General features: G+C 36.4%; 2 protein-coding genes across 5 annotated transcripts in view; one reads left to right on the forward strand and one right to left on the reverse strand.

Annotated features, from left to right (window-relative positions):
* Lrch3 (leucine rich repeats and calponin homology domain containing 3) overlaps positions 1–1,340 on the forward strand; it is a 115,944-nt gene extending 114,604 nt beyond the window's left edge. For both annotated transcript variants that reach the window (XM_047565011.1, XM_047565018.1), the window contains one exon: positions 130–1,340. In XM_047565011.1, coding sequence (XP_047420967.1) covers positions 130–255 — 126 coding nt within the window. In that variant the 3' untranslated portion in view covers positions 256–1,340. The remainder of the gene's footprint in view (positions 1–129) is intronic.
* Positions 1,341–2,518: 1,178 nt separating this feature from the next.
* Iqcg (IQ motif containing G) overlaps positions 2,519–14,700 on the reverse strand; it is a 50,219-nt gene continuing 38,037 nt past the window's right edge. For all 3 annotated transcript variants that reach the window (XM_047565019.1, XM_047565020.1, XM_047565021.1), the window contains exons 9-11: positions 7,350–7,481; positions 6,674–6,775; positions 2,519–4,730 (exon numbers count right to left, since the gene is read on the reverse strand). In XM_047565019.1, the coding sequence (XP_047420975.1) occupies positions 4,581–4,730; positions 6,674–6,775; positions 7,350–7,481 (384 nt within the window). In that variant the 3' untranslated portion in view covers positions 2,519–4,580. The remainder of the gene's footprint in view (positions 4,731–6,673; positions 6,776–7,349; positions 7,482–14,700) is intronic.

A 14,700-nucleotide genomic window follows, 5' to 3' on the forward strand; every position in this document is an offset into this window, starting at 1 on the left:
TTTCTCAGGTACAGACTTTTAATATCTCGATTATTATGAGGTAGAGAAGTACTTATTTTTTACGTTCTGTTCTAGAAGTGATGTTCATCCTTTTTCTCTTTTGTTTTATGTTACGTTGTCCCATTTCAGGAGCAATTATGTTTGCCTCTCCACATTTTAGAAGAGAAAGGTTTGAGCCAGGTGGCAGTGACCGTCCAGGCTCTCCTAGAACTTGCACCACCCAAGCAGCAGCAGCACCAGCTATCTGCTGTTTAAGGACTCCAAGGACCTTGGCATTGGCCTGACCCAAACAAGGAGCAGGACAACGCGATTGCTGCTGTCAGCCGTCTGATTAAACAAAGCTCTTAACATGTTCTTAGAAGGGACTGTTTCCATGATTCCTACCAGGAATGTTTTGCTTCATTTCTCCATTTTAGGGGAGGTTATGTCCATTTCCATTGTTTTTGTTGTTGTTGTTCTTTTTTTTTTTTTTTTTTTTTTGTTAAGACCCAGTTGTGTTCTCAAATGAAACTTCTCATTACTGAGAACCAACACTGAAGTCTAAACTGGCTGTGCTTTCCTAGAGGGTAGGCGTATTTCACACACCAGAGCAAATACCTTCTCAGACACATATTTAGCTCTCTTGAAGGCACAGACATGCTATTATCTTTACCAGTTCCCACAACATCTAGGGTTTGCTGGATTCTAAACAGCGATGCATCGGAATCTTCTGGAGCATTTGTTAAAATACAGATTCACATTCAGTAGGTCTGGGGTGAGGCCTGGGAATCTGTATGTGCAACAGATATTCCCATTTTTCATTAGTGGAGACCACTGCTCCAAGCCAGATATTTGTGTGGTTTTTGTGGGGGTACTGCTCTCCCCCTGTGTTTTTCAGCCACATTTAAAATCAAAAGCTGTATTATGACTTAGACTATTCTGTCAAAGGCAAAATTAAAACAATTTAGAAGGCCTTGATGTTATATAAAAAGAGAAATGATACAGTTGTATTTGAAACCAGTGTTCTAGGCTTCCCTCCAACCCATTACCACATCAACTTCTTTCCCAAGAGGATGTTTCTAGGTATCATCCTGCTATTATCTAAACATAAACAAGCACTTTATCCTGGGGTTCCAAGTTCTTAAGCTGTTAACATGTACCACTCTGCACCATTTGCATGAACTTCAGTGAGCCACCCTTACCCACAGGCTGCTCCCAGGACACCTGGACCTACAGGCACATTCCAGTCACAGCAGTGTACATACACATCCAGCTCCCTAGCTAATGGAAGGTTATGAAAACAAAGCAAAAAAAAACCAAAAACCCACACAGAAGAAAAAGCCAATTTCCTTATATTCTTACAGGTGACTGCCAGTTTCCATGACTGAGAGAAAGCACTTCGGGCATCTTCAGAATTTCTTCCTGTCTTCATCTCACCCTTCACTGAGCTCCACCATTAGTGCCTGAAGTACACAATTGTGGTTGGAGGGAAAGGGCCACCAGCTCACACAAGACAAAACCAGGAGCCTTTAATTCAAGTTTAAACACATAGGTTTTTCTTCCCTGTATTTTGAACACTTTTTAGTTGTCAGTGATATCTTTTGGTGTTCACTATGTAAACCAGATAGAGTAAGTAAAGATACTAGTTATATAGGGTTTATTTTTTTCTGTACTTATTAACTGTTTTGGATTTATTAATGCATGCATTTAACATAAATGTTATCCTTTATCATGTAAATGCAGCATCTAAAAATAGTTTTGGGCGAAATCATTTTGAGTATCTAGTCAAAATAATGTTTGTTTTCTCCTTTTCCTACACAGAAATGGGTTCATTAGAACATTACCATTTGTTCAAGTTTAAAATTATGTACCATAGCCAGGCACAGTGGTGCACACCTATAATCCCTGTAGCTCAGGAGGCTGAGACAGGAGGATTGCAAGTTCAGGGCCAGCCTTAGCAACTTATCAAGGCCCTAAGCAACTTAGTGAGACCCTGTCTCAAAATAAAAACCAAAAGGGCTGGGGATATAACTCAGTGGTAAAGCACCCCTGGGTTAAATCTCCAGTATCAAAATGTATATATGGACACACACATATGTGTGTGTGTGTATAAATATACATATATATTTGGGTACTGGAGATATATAGATATATTACATATGTACATGTAACAAAACATCTAAACTCAAAGCCCAATCCTTCAAGTCTTCACAGAACAAAAGTAAAACGTCTTATAAGTGCTTATAGCCAGACCCCATTATAGTTATGATTCCAAACAGACTCACCAACATATAACTTGTTTAGAATTTAGCTGCATTTTTAAACTATATTTTTCCTTCTAGTCAACATTGAACCATTAAACCTCAGAACAATCTCCAAATTGTAGACTTTAACATATTATAGGGTGCATATGTATAGAAGACATTACACAATGTAGCACTTGGCAATATCTGCAACTAATTTTTCTATAGGAATAAGTGGAGATTTCAACTTATTTCAGATTTTGCACATAATATGAAACCTTGATATATTTTTATCAAACTAATTCAAATTTGTATTTGAATTATTAGAAAAATGATGTAGTTTTGACAGAATAAAGGAAAAATATCAAATTTTGAATTTTTTCTTTGTTAGCATGCAAATACAAATCATGGCATTTTTGTTGGAGAATTTTTGTATGTTTCATTTGTACCTTTTTATTTTAAACTGGAAAGAACAATTCAGTTTAACATTTAGCCTTGCTAGACTCCAGTATAAGATGAAAGTAGCCTTGTCACACTTCTTCCTGACCTGAAGCAGTGACCTTCCTACTACTGGAAGTGTGAACAGGTTAAATCTCACCTGGTGTAGCCCTTCCCACCTACAGAGATTTATTGTCAGCAGTTTTCAGGGTTTGAAATGCATCTCTGCTTAACACTCCAAACCAATATTCTCTTTTAATAACCAGGTCTGGAAACAACTTGTGGGAGGAGGGGACTTTGTATCTTGCTAGAATACAGAGTAGGAAAAGGCTTAGTAGTCGGTCACTTTCCTTAACAGCTTCTAAAATACACCCTTTACAGCTAATCAAGGAGTCTGTGATTTCTCTTGTTTCCTGCAGTCAGCAGTGACTAATGATGTGTGATGATACTGATGAGTCTGATGAATTTTTATAAACTAAGTTCTTAAATGGTTATAGAAATGAAGGAAAACACGGATATTTAGAAGCCTTTTTTATATACACACTGCAGTAGATGGTTTACAGCAGATTTCATTTTATTTCTGAAAATCTTATAAACAAACATGTAATTAGTAAAAGATTTTGTAAAACATTGTCCTATATTTGTATGTAAATATATTGCATAAGTTCTAAGTATAAATATGTCAATATCATGTATGTTATTTTAAATTGCCTGTATGCCACCTTACACATTGACATTAAAATAAAAGTCAACACTTTAGTAGATTGTAATAAACATTTGAAAGTGTGCATTCCTAAATTAGCATGGTTTCCTTGGCAAAGAAGAATCAAGGAAAGGGTATCTGATTCCCTGAAGGAATACCAATGGACATAATTTTATTAAAATAGGCCTTTGAGATTAAATTTTACTTTTCTAAGGAAGTAGAAATACCAAGACTTCCCTATAATTGGAGCTGAACAGAAGGCTTAACTCATGACACATTAGAACAACTTTTCTCTCAGAAAGTATCAGCTGTACCGTAGAGAAAGTTTAAGCATCCCAACGTACTGTTTTGATTAATCAAGGCAAGAATGACCTAATGGGCTAGTTTTTGGGGAGTTTTTGTTTTGTTTTGTTTTGTTTTGTTTTGTTTTGTTTTGTTTTAAGAGAAGAGGGAGACACCACTTTACTGTGTTTCAGGCACAGGCTACGTATTTTCACATACCGTGTCTCTTTTAGTCTTAATATACCATAAGATGGAAATAATTGTATCTCACTTGTCAAAAATATCTACAAACTAGTCTTCCAGAAAACCTATGCCTCATCTTTACCATTTGTAGGCTTATGCATCCTAACATTCCACTTTAGTCATGTATTTATAATTTATATCCCCACTTATTCCCAGAAAAGCTGCAGGAGCAGCTTGTCATAAGATGTATGTTCCATGCCACCACCATGCATGAAAACACTAAAGTGATAATAAAAAATCTAAAAGACAGGAATCAACATTTATTGTTTTACCATGTATATATTAGGCTAGAAATTTTATGAAACATTACCTTATAATTCCTACAAATACTTCACTTTTGCTTGTGAGTTTTTTTCACTTTAGACAAATTAGAAAAAAATCAGAATCTGAGACATTACAGGAATTACTGAAGTTTTAATGCATCACTGTAACCAATCCCAGGACCTCTTTTCTGGTAAGAAAGACCAAGAGGAATTTTCACAAGGCTACTCAAAACAATTCTTCCCACCAAAATCAAAATATGAAGAAACACTAGATCAACAGTATAATTCTAATTCAAAGTTTGAAAAAAATGCAAAGTGAAATCACCTGGTGATACCTGAATAAATAACCTATAGCTGAGTTATTTGTGATGGCCCAAGTCTTCCTTCTCATTTCCAGAATATCAGAGGAAAGGACAAAAGGTGGCTTGTTCACTTCTTGCCTCTTCGTTTGTCCTTGTCTTTACCTTTACCTTTGCCTTTACCTTTTCCTTTTGAATCCTTGCTATCATCTGTATCTTTAGGCATTCTGAAACTTCCAATTTCCTTCCTTACCACAGTACCTCTCCACCAGGCCTGGAGCTGGAAGAGAAATGGAAAGGAGTACAACCTAGCATGCCTAACACACCAAAGGGGGTTGTTGAACCTGTGTCTGGAGTGGTTTCTATCTGAGACATGAAAGTGCCAGGCAAACTATCACTGGTGATGCTCCCATATTGTGCTGGACTCAAGAGCTTCAGACTTGGCCTCAAAAGTTCTGTAATAAAATTAAATCTGTTTAGGCCAGTTGTTCCTTCATGGTCAGAAACATGACTTCCTGGTACTGCTTCCCTTTATGTCCAGGCTTCCCATAACTAACAATGACTTGATCCAAAGGGGATGTTAGACTCCGTCAAAAATGTATGAGTAAGTCTAGACAACTTCAGTAGGTTTCCTGGTATTTTGGCTTTGAGGGTTTTCTTGTTTGTTTTCTTTGTGGTGTTGAATGGTAATTGAACACAGGGCCTTGCACATGCCGAGCAAGTACTCTACCACTGAGCTACATCTTCAACCCTTTGTTATTTTGAAAGTCTTGTTAAATTGCTGAGGCTGGCCTCAAACTTGTGATCCTCCTGCCTCAGCCTCTCAAGAAGCTGATATTACAGGCATGCACCACTACACCTAGCTTTGATGCACTTCTTATCTTTAGGAATTCGCTAACGGGTCAATTATATTACTTTCAAAAAGAATTTAAAGCCAGGTGTAGTGGCACATACCTCTAATCCCAGTGACTCAGGAGGCTGAGGCAGGAAGATCACAAGTTCAAAGCCTGTCTCAGCAACTTAGTGAAGGCCTAAGCAACTTCGGGAGACCCTGTCTAAAAATTAAAAAACAAAAAGAGCTTGGTATATAGCTCAGTGGTTAAGCATCCCTGGGTTCGGACCAAAAATAAAAGGATTTTTAATTGAATACCTTTGTCATTAGATACAACTGTTCTAAATAAAGTCGAAGCTACTTTATTTAGCTATTTATTTTGGGGGTACCAGAGATTGAACTTGGGGCACTCAACCACTGAGCCACATCCCCAGCTGTATTTTGTATTTTAAAGACAAGGTCTCATTGAGTTGCTTAGCACCTCGCTTTTGCTGAAGCTGGCTCTGAACTCACTTTTGAACTCCTGCCTCAGCCTCACACCATGCCTGACTCTAAGCTCCTTTAAAATCAGACTAAGTCCTAATGACTAGGAGCAAATCCACTAATGATAACAAAAGTAGTCTCCAGCTAGTTCTTAGAGTTTTACTCTAAAAGATTCTAAAAGAATCTTAAATTGGAAAACCCCATAGAAGCTTGATAGTTACTTGCTAAAATCATACATCTTGGGTTTGGATGCCTGAATGTCCTTTACAGCTTTCTGTTTAAGTGCATCTTCTAATATACAATCCAAACTATAGTTTGGCAGATGTTCCTCTTCCAGAGAGAAGGATGATTCTCCAGACATTAGTTTCAGTCCAACTGATAGTTCTTTTACATTACAGGTTTTGCTTGAAAATACTTCCCAGAATCTGTGACCTGCTAATTTTGTCATTACTAACATACACACAAGTTCACATATAACTAAATATCTTTTTCTATAACCTGCTACTTATCCCTTCTTTGAAAGCAGCTTGTATCAGAACATAGCAGATAGTCTCAGCTGATTTATAAACAGGGTTTTGAGAAAACCATAGGTGATTTGAAAGAATCATTGTGTCAAGAACTGGTTTTTATTAGAAGTAGTATTCTCACATTTGCCCTCTGAATCTAGGTTTTGCTCCCTCTGCTAACCACCTACCTCTTCTGCCCTAGATTAAGAACCATGGCATGTCCTTTTCTATGTCACCTGTCTCCCTGCTCTATGGACTGTTGACAAATTCCAATAAGAACAAAAGGCTTTGTTTCTTTTCAGACCTGTTCCATAGAAAGCTGCTGTGTATGTGATGATGAATGAGAGGGCTTTCATTCCTCAGCTCATACAGGACCCAAAAAAGCTGAGTACAGTGTTGTACCTTTATGGCGCTCCTTAATTCCAATTCATCTTGTTCTATCTTCTTCCTGGTCTTCTCCTTTTCTATACGATCTTCAATGATGACCTTTTCATACTCCCTTATCTGCAAAAGCAGACATTAATCATATATTACTGAATTGTCTTACCTAAGCTATTGGCCTAGTCAACCCTGTACTTTTAATAGATCTAAATATAAACCAAAGAAAAGAAAAAAACTTCCTAGATTCTTAGATTATAAATATTCACATATTAAATGTTTTCAGTTTTATATTTTAAACTTTTAAATCTTTCAGAAAAATGAAATAATTAATTCAATGTGTGAATAGTGACCTTGAAATAATGTTTTTTAAAAAACTGACTATATATTTTCAAATGGCTCTTTTAAAAAAGGTTCAGGAAGCTCCACACTTATTCAATGATAAAAATGTAAGAACGCTTTTTAGAAATCAGTTATAAATTGTCTTCAGAGACCATAAAGTGGAAATAACAGTACAGTATCTATCTTAAGGAGCTGTGAGGTTTAAATAAGTTATATTTAAAAATAACCACAACAATCAGTGCCTGAGACAGAGTAAGCACTATATGAGTACTAGCTGTTATTACTATCTGTCATCACCATTCATCATCATCCTCTAAGAAGAACCCTACCAGGGACCCTCTCTCCACTCCTTCCTTACCGTCTTCGCTAGCTCTTGAAGGTGTGCTAAGTCACTGGCCTTTGCAGCCTTGAGAGCATTTAATTCATTCTGTTTCATTTCTGTGTCCTTATCAAATTTCTCCATCCAGAACTCCAGTTTCTCCTCAAGTTTCTATTTGGAAAGAACATTAAAACATGGTTTCTACCAGATACAAAGGAGTATACACTTTATGATGTTTATGTAAGATTCAAGAACAAGATAACTTTTCTACATTGACAAAAAACAGAACAATGGTTACTCATCTGGAGATGGATGCATTATTGATTGGCAATGGGGCAGGAGGGAGACCTCTGGAATGCTGTAAATGTTCTCTGTATCTAGCTGGTGGTTACATGGGTGAACATATGTAAATGTCAAATTATACACTCAATATTTGTGCACTCTACTATATGTTACTCAATAAAAAAGAGGAGGACCTTCTAGATATCTGGGAAAGGGAAGTGGCAGTGAAAAAAGAAAAGTAAAAGGTAAGTAGAAATTCTCTAGGATAAACAATGACATCAGATGTCTATGGCTGACAGCACTAAATACTAGTCAAGAAGGGTGCAATGTCTTCAAAATTCTAAAAGAAAATGAAGATGAATCTAAGATAATATACCTAGAACCTAGTGTTCAAATGTGATGGGAAGATGATACCCCATCACTGAAAATTATTCAAAGATGTACTGACACAAAGAAAATGAAAGAGATGTATAAGAAACAGAAACCAGTAAAATGTATATTTAAGCTATTTACCACCAGCTAGATAGAGAGGGAACATCCTTGTCTTTTTCCAGATTTCAACAGAAGTGCTTTCAGTTTTCCCCCATTTACTATGAGGTTGGCTTTGGGTTTTTCATTATAGCCTTTATGATGTTGAAATAGGTTTCTTCTATTCCTAGTTTCTTCAGTGTTTTTATCATGAACAGGTGCTGAATTTTTGTCAAAGGCTTTCTCTGGATCTATTTAGAGGACTAGATGATTTTGTCCTAACATATTTGTGTGGTGAATTACATTTATTGATTTACATATGTTAAACCATCCTTGCATCTCTGGGATAAAACCAACTTTGTCCACTCTCCCATTCCTCTTTAATATAGTGCTAGAAATTCTAGCCAGCACAATTAGGCAAGAGAAGGAAATAAAAGGGCTAAAAATAGGAAAATGAGAAGTAAAATATCACTGCACAAGATATGATTCTATACTTAGAAGATTCAAGTAAACTCCACCAAAAGACTGCTAAAACAAACAAATTTGGCAAAGTACCAGGTTGCAAAGTCAGTACCAACTACAATTCCCAGTGCCAAAAACAAAACAAAAAACACAGCTAAAGTAACAAAAACTGCATGATAATGTCATAAAAACAGACACATAGACCAGTGGTACAGAATAGAAGACACAGAGACAAACCCAAACCCACACATCTCTATTCATCTGATCCTGGACAAAGGTGCCAAAAAGACAAACCAGAGAAAAGACAGACTTTTTAACAAATGGTGCTGGGAAAGCTGGTTATACACATGGAGCATGAGATCAGACCCTTATCTTTCACCCTGCACAAAAAACAATCCCAAATTAATCAAAGACCTAAGAATAAGAGCAGAAGCTATACAACTCCTAGAAGAAGGGATGACACTCCAGCCTATCACACAGGCAACGACTTTCTCAATAGGACCCCAAAGCTCAGGAAATAATGCCAGGTGTTAATAAAAGGAGGGCATCAAACTAAAAAGCTTCTGCAAAGCAAAGGAAAAGATTAGAATGTGAAGAGAGAACCCACAGCATGGCAGAAAATCTTTGCTAGCTACTCTTCTGACGGACGATTGACATCTAGAATACATAAAGAACTGCAAAACTTACCACCCAAAAACCAAATAGCCCGATGAAATGGGAAAATGAATAAAACAGATACTTCTCAAAAGAAGAAATACAAGTAGCCAAAAATATATGATAAAACATTCAATATTGTCAGCAATTAGGGAAATGCAAATTAAAACTATACTGAGATTTCATCTCGCCAGTTTAGAATGGCAGTCATCCAGAATACAAATAAATGCTTGAGAGGATGTGGAGAAAAAAAGGACACTTACACTTGCACATTAGTACAACCACTATGGAAATCAGTATGGAGGTTCCTCAAAAGACTAGGCATAGAACCACCATATGACCCAGCTATACTACTCCTCCGTATTTATCCTAAAGAACTAAAATCCTCATACTACAGTGATACATGCATGTCCATATTTTTAGCAGCACAATTCACAATAGCCAAACTACAGAACCACCTAGGTGTCTATTAATGGATGAATGGATAAAGAAAATGTGGTGGATATACATGATGGAGTTTTATTCAGCAATAAAGAAAAATGGAATTATGTCATTTGCAGGAAAATGGATAGAACTAGAGCCCATTATGTTAAGTGAAATAACCAAACTCAGAAGGTCAAGAATCATATGTTTTCTCTCATGTGGAAGCTAGGGGTAAAAGGAAAAGGAGATTGCTTGGAGTGGGGGGGATTTCCTGTGAAAATCAAAGGGAAATTAGTAGAGCTGAATACAAGGGGGAAGTCCCGGGAGTGATACTGACCTAATTGTTATATTGCGTGCATGTACGAATTTGTACAATCCTGTTATTAAGTACAACATACAACTATAATGCACCAATAAAAATGTGTAATAAAAAACCGAGAAGATATTGTAAATTGGATATGGTGGCACATGCCTGTAATCCCAGCTATTTAGGGGGCTAAGACAGGCAGATTGCAAGTTTGAGGCTAGTCTTAGCAACTTAGCAAGTCATTCAACCACTTAGCAAACCCTGTCTCAAAATAAAATAAAAAGGGCAGGGTGTTTGGCTCAATGCTAGAGGACTCTGGGTTAATCCCCAGTATCATAAAAAAAAAAAATTTTAATTTAAAAAGATATTATAGTTATGAGTGTTTATATTCTAATCATATTTTGGAATATTAGAAAGTGAAAATGATCCAACACATGAGAAAACCTATAGATCCACAATTATCCTAGGAAAATATTTTTCTGAAATCAATAGTTCAAGTAAACCAAAATAAATAATATGAAGGATTTGACAGCCAGACTAAAAGAAATTTTGAACCTAACAGAGAATACACATTCTTTTCAAATACCCATGGAAGAGTCACATAATCATATACTCCCAGATGAAAGCTCAACAAATTCCAAGAAGCAAATTTACACTTACCAGTAGGAGACACAATCCAAAAAACATTAAGAGTATAAACCCCAACTTGGTGTTGTGAGGTTCATGGCACAAACATCAAAGGTGGTTGTAACAGAAAACCTGCATTCCTCCCCTGCCAGCTCATCTACTTGGACATTTAAGAAACATCCCTTTAAACAATAACTTCAGGGCTGGAGATATAGCTCAGTTGGTGGAGTGTTTGCCTAGCATGCACAAGGCCCTGGGTTCAATCCCCAGCACCACAAAAAAGTAAATAAATGAAATAAAGAAAAATAAAATAAAAAATAACTTTACCTAAAGGGAGCTAGCAAATTGTGAACTACAAATCATTTTGAGAGGAATGCTAATATAAAATTGTTTATCAAAACCCATCTATTACAGTCAAACAGTACTCAGAAAATATATTGTTTTACTTGGAAAATATATAGTTTTACATGCATTTGCTAGAAAATAATAAAAGTTGAAAACAAGTAAGTTGAGTGTTTCGGAAACAACAAAGATAAACAACATAAGCTCAAAGGAAGTACAAGGAATGTACTCAAAATTAAGGCCAAAACCAACGTGACCAGAAAAAAGATCTGCTCAGTAAAAGCAAATGACAGTTTTTTTGCTAAGACCAATAAAATGGCAAACCTGTGATAAGTTTCAGCAAAACAAAGGAAGAAAAGAAATAAAAAATTTTTTTAAGATGAAAAGTACAGAGGCTGGGGTTGTGGCTCAATGGAAGAGCGCTTGCCTAGCACGCGTGATGCCCTGGGTTCTATTCTCAGCACCACATATAAGTCAATAAATAACACAAAAATTTATCAATGACTAAAAAGAACATTTTTTAAAAAAGATAAAAAATATAACTACAGGAAAAGCAGAAATTTAAAACTTGGAAGAAATTATAGAGCACAGCTTTATACTAATGACTTGATATCAAGTGTTTTTGTTGAAAGACAAATTACAAAAAATGACTCAAAGTCAGACATGGTGGCACAGAACTGTAATCCCAGCAGTTCAGGAGGCTAAGGAAGAAGAGTCATAAGTTTGAGGCCAGCCTCAGGAACTTAGTGAGAACCTGTCTCAAAACAAAAATAAAAAGAACTGGGGATGTAGCTCAGTGGTTAAGCACACCTGACTTCAAAACAAAAATAAAAGACTCAAAAAGGGATTTGGTAAGTAAAGAGATGAATAATACATGTTTTTAAAAAGTTGAAAAGGGACTGGAGTTGTGGCTTAGTGGCAGAGTGCTTGTCTGGCATGTATGAGGCCCTGGGTTCGATCCTCAGCACCACATAAATAAGTAAATGAACACATAAAATAAAAGACACATTGACAACTAAAAAATATTTTTAAAAAAATCTTAGGCAGACAAATACCTCCTCCTTTTAAAAAAAGATTTCAAGAAAAGATAAAAAGACAGAGAGAGATACCCAGACAAAATTGTTTTGAATTTTACCAAGCTTCAAGGAATGGATAATTTGTTTTGTTCTATTTATATTTTTAAATTTCAGAGCATGAAAAGATAGAAAACTTCCACCTCACACTGATAAGCTAATATAACTCTAATAGTAATATAACAAAGCAACTCTAAAAAAGAAATCTGTAGTCTATAAATCAATTCTAGAGGTCAACTATTAAAATTATTATTATATTATATATTAATATATTAAATTATGACCAGGTAGGGTTTAGCCCAAAAATTTAAACATGAGCCATCATCAGTAAATATATTAATGTATTTTTACTTTATTAACCAATTAAAGGGGAAATAAATTATCTCAATGGATGAAAAAAAGTCATCTCATAAAATTGAGTATTCATGATTTAAAAAATAAAAAATGCTAGAAAGTAACTTCCTTAATAAAATTTATATACCAGGAATCTATAGAGTAAACCTCATACTTGATGCTAAAAGAAAAAAATTCCTCATTTGGGCCATTATGTGTATTGCCTTTCAGTTCCAAATTCATCCTCCACTGCCTTGCCCTGTGAAGCTGGATGCTCATAAGCAGTTTTCTAGACACCTAGCAAACAGTTACACTTTGTCAGCAGAGGGTGCTAGAGGACACGATGGAACGTCTGGTTTCTCTAGGGTTCTCGGGTGCTTTTCTGGGTTCCTAGAGCACATGGCTCACCCTATGTGGTGGAACATCCAATGTTACTCGTTCACCAACATGTTTCACTGATACCACCAGGATCATTACTGCATGCCAAATACATTATGACCAAGAGTTTAAAAATTACTCAATATCAGCAAATATATTAATAACATCAGCAAATTTATGAGAAAAACATCATTTCAGTGGATGAAAAAGAAAAAGTCATCTCATAAAATTTAGTATTCATCTGATTCTTTAAAAAAGAACTTGTAGCAAAGTCCATAGCTGCCTGCTCACTAGGTGATCCCACTAAATGAGGCTGGCTCAGACCACAACCCAGCAAACATCTCTGCTGTCCATGGGGCACAGCCACACCCTCCCCAATGCAGTCTGAATCATAGCACTGGGAAGGATCCTCCTCTCCGTCACCTTCCAAGTTTATTCCTTCCTTGGATACTCTCCGATCAATCATAGCGTAGTTTATTTTTTATTTTTTGTTTATTTATTTCTTTGGGATGGGCTTCACTATGTTGCCCAGGCTATCTTTAAACTTGTGATTCTCCCATATAGTAAACCTGGAATTACAAGCATTAGGCCACCCACACCAGCCCATAGGGTGTTCTTTAGAGCTCTTTTTTTATCCCTTCCTAGTATCCAGTCCCTCATTAATAGCTCATGACTCTTTCATTAAACTTTCTCTGTTCAAATTATTGGTATGGTTTGTCATCTAAATTGATCATTAATGATGCAAAATTGGTACCAGAATGGAGTTAATCTCCCACCTTCTAGTTCACATGTCTTACTAAAAGTCAAACAGACTACTTGCTACTCCTTGTTTATCAGATACAATCAGCATAATGTCATTAATGCAGTGGACAACTATCATGTTTTGTGAAAAGTCCAAGTGAGCACTCTCTGTAGACCATATTATAGGGGAGAACAGAACTGACATAACCCTGAAGTGAGACTAGGAAGGTGTACCATTGGCCATGCCAGGTAAAAGCAAACTGCTTCTGGTGGTTATTTATTTATTTATTTTTTTTCCAAATTTGTTTGGAGGCAGGGGCTTTGACCAGGTTAACAGCTTCATACCAAGTACCAGGGGCCATTGAAGATTTGTTCCGGTAAAGATACTATGTCTGAATAGTAGTTACAAGTAAAATCCATTCAACTTCTACACAAGTCAAACAGATGAGTTAAATGGGAATATGTAACTATTGTCACTCCTGCTTCTTTCAAGTTTTTGATGTTATCACGAATCTACAGTTCCATTAGCATTGCAGCAATGCCTTTGTTTTAATATTTTGATAAGAAGAGGAAGTCTCAAGACTCCTACTGGGTCCTTACTATCATAATGGCCTGAAAGTACATCTATTCCAATTATACATCTAGCAACTTAGGCAGTAACCCCAGTGTAGAGCTATAGAACAAGTGGGCACACAGTAAGTCAGACTTAAGATTCCACCCATCATCTGAGCACCAAAAATACCCATTTTGACTAAAAGTCACAGTTTTTGATTCTGGGTCTCCACGAATTTACCTCAATTCAGAGTTAACAGTAATCACAAAAGAATGGGGTATTTTCTCTCCCCATTGCACTCTAACAAAGAGCTTGAATAAAGCTCACAGGAAGATTTACAGTATGTACTTGCAGCAAGCTGCACGATTCAACCTTAGGGGTACCTGCTCTCCTCCACTTTTTAAGAAGGGGCTCTGGATCTAAGCACTGACATAGTTCTAGAAACTGGATAAGAGGCTATGACTTTCCATTATGGTGATACAAATCAGATTTTTGGCTATCAGACCTGGACTTTTTTTTTTTTGTTTTGTTATGCTTTAGTGGGCTGCCCATCAATTTTGCTCCTAAGGACACCATGATTAATTAGCTATCACCAGAGATACCTGTGGATAAAGGCATTCTGGTTACCATTACATTCCTGCTGTCCTTCATGGTAAACGTACCCACCTTGTCTTTGGCAGTTAAGGGCTACTGTTTACCCTTTGGCATTTCAGGATTCAATCATCACCAGTGTAATTGGGGAGCCCA

Source organism: Sciurus carolinensis, chromosome 9 (assembly GCF_902686445.1).
Source record: "Sciurus carolinensis chromosome 9, mSciCar1.2, whole genome shotgun sequence".
Lineage (NCBI taxonomy): Eukaryota > Metazoa > Chordata > Mammalia > Rodentia > Sciuridae > Sciurus > Sciurus carolinensis.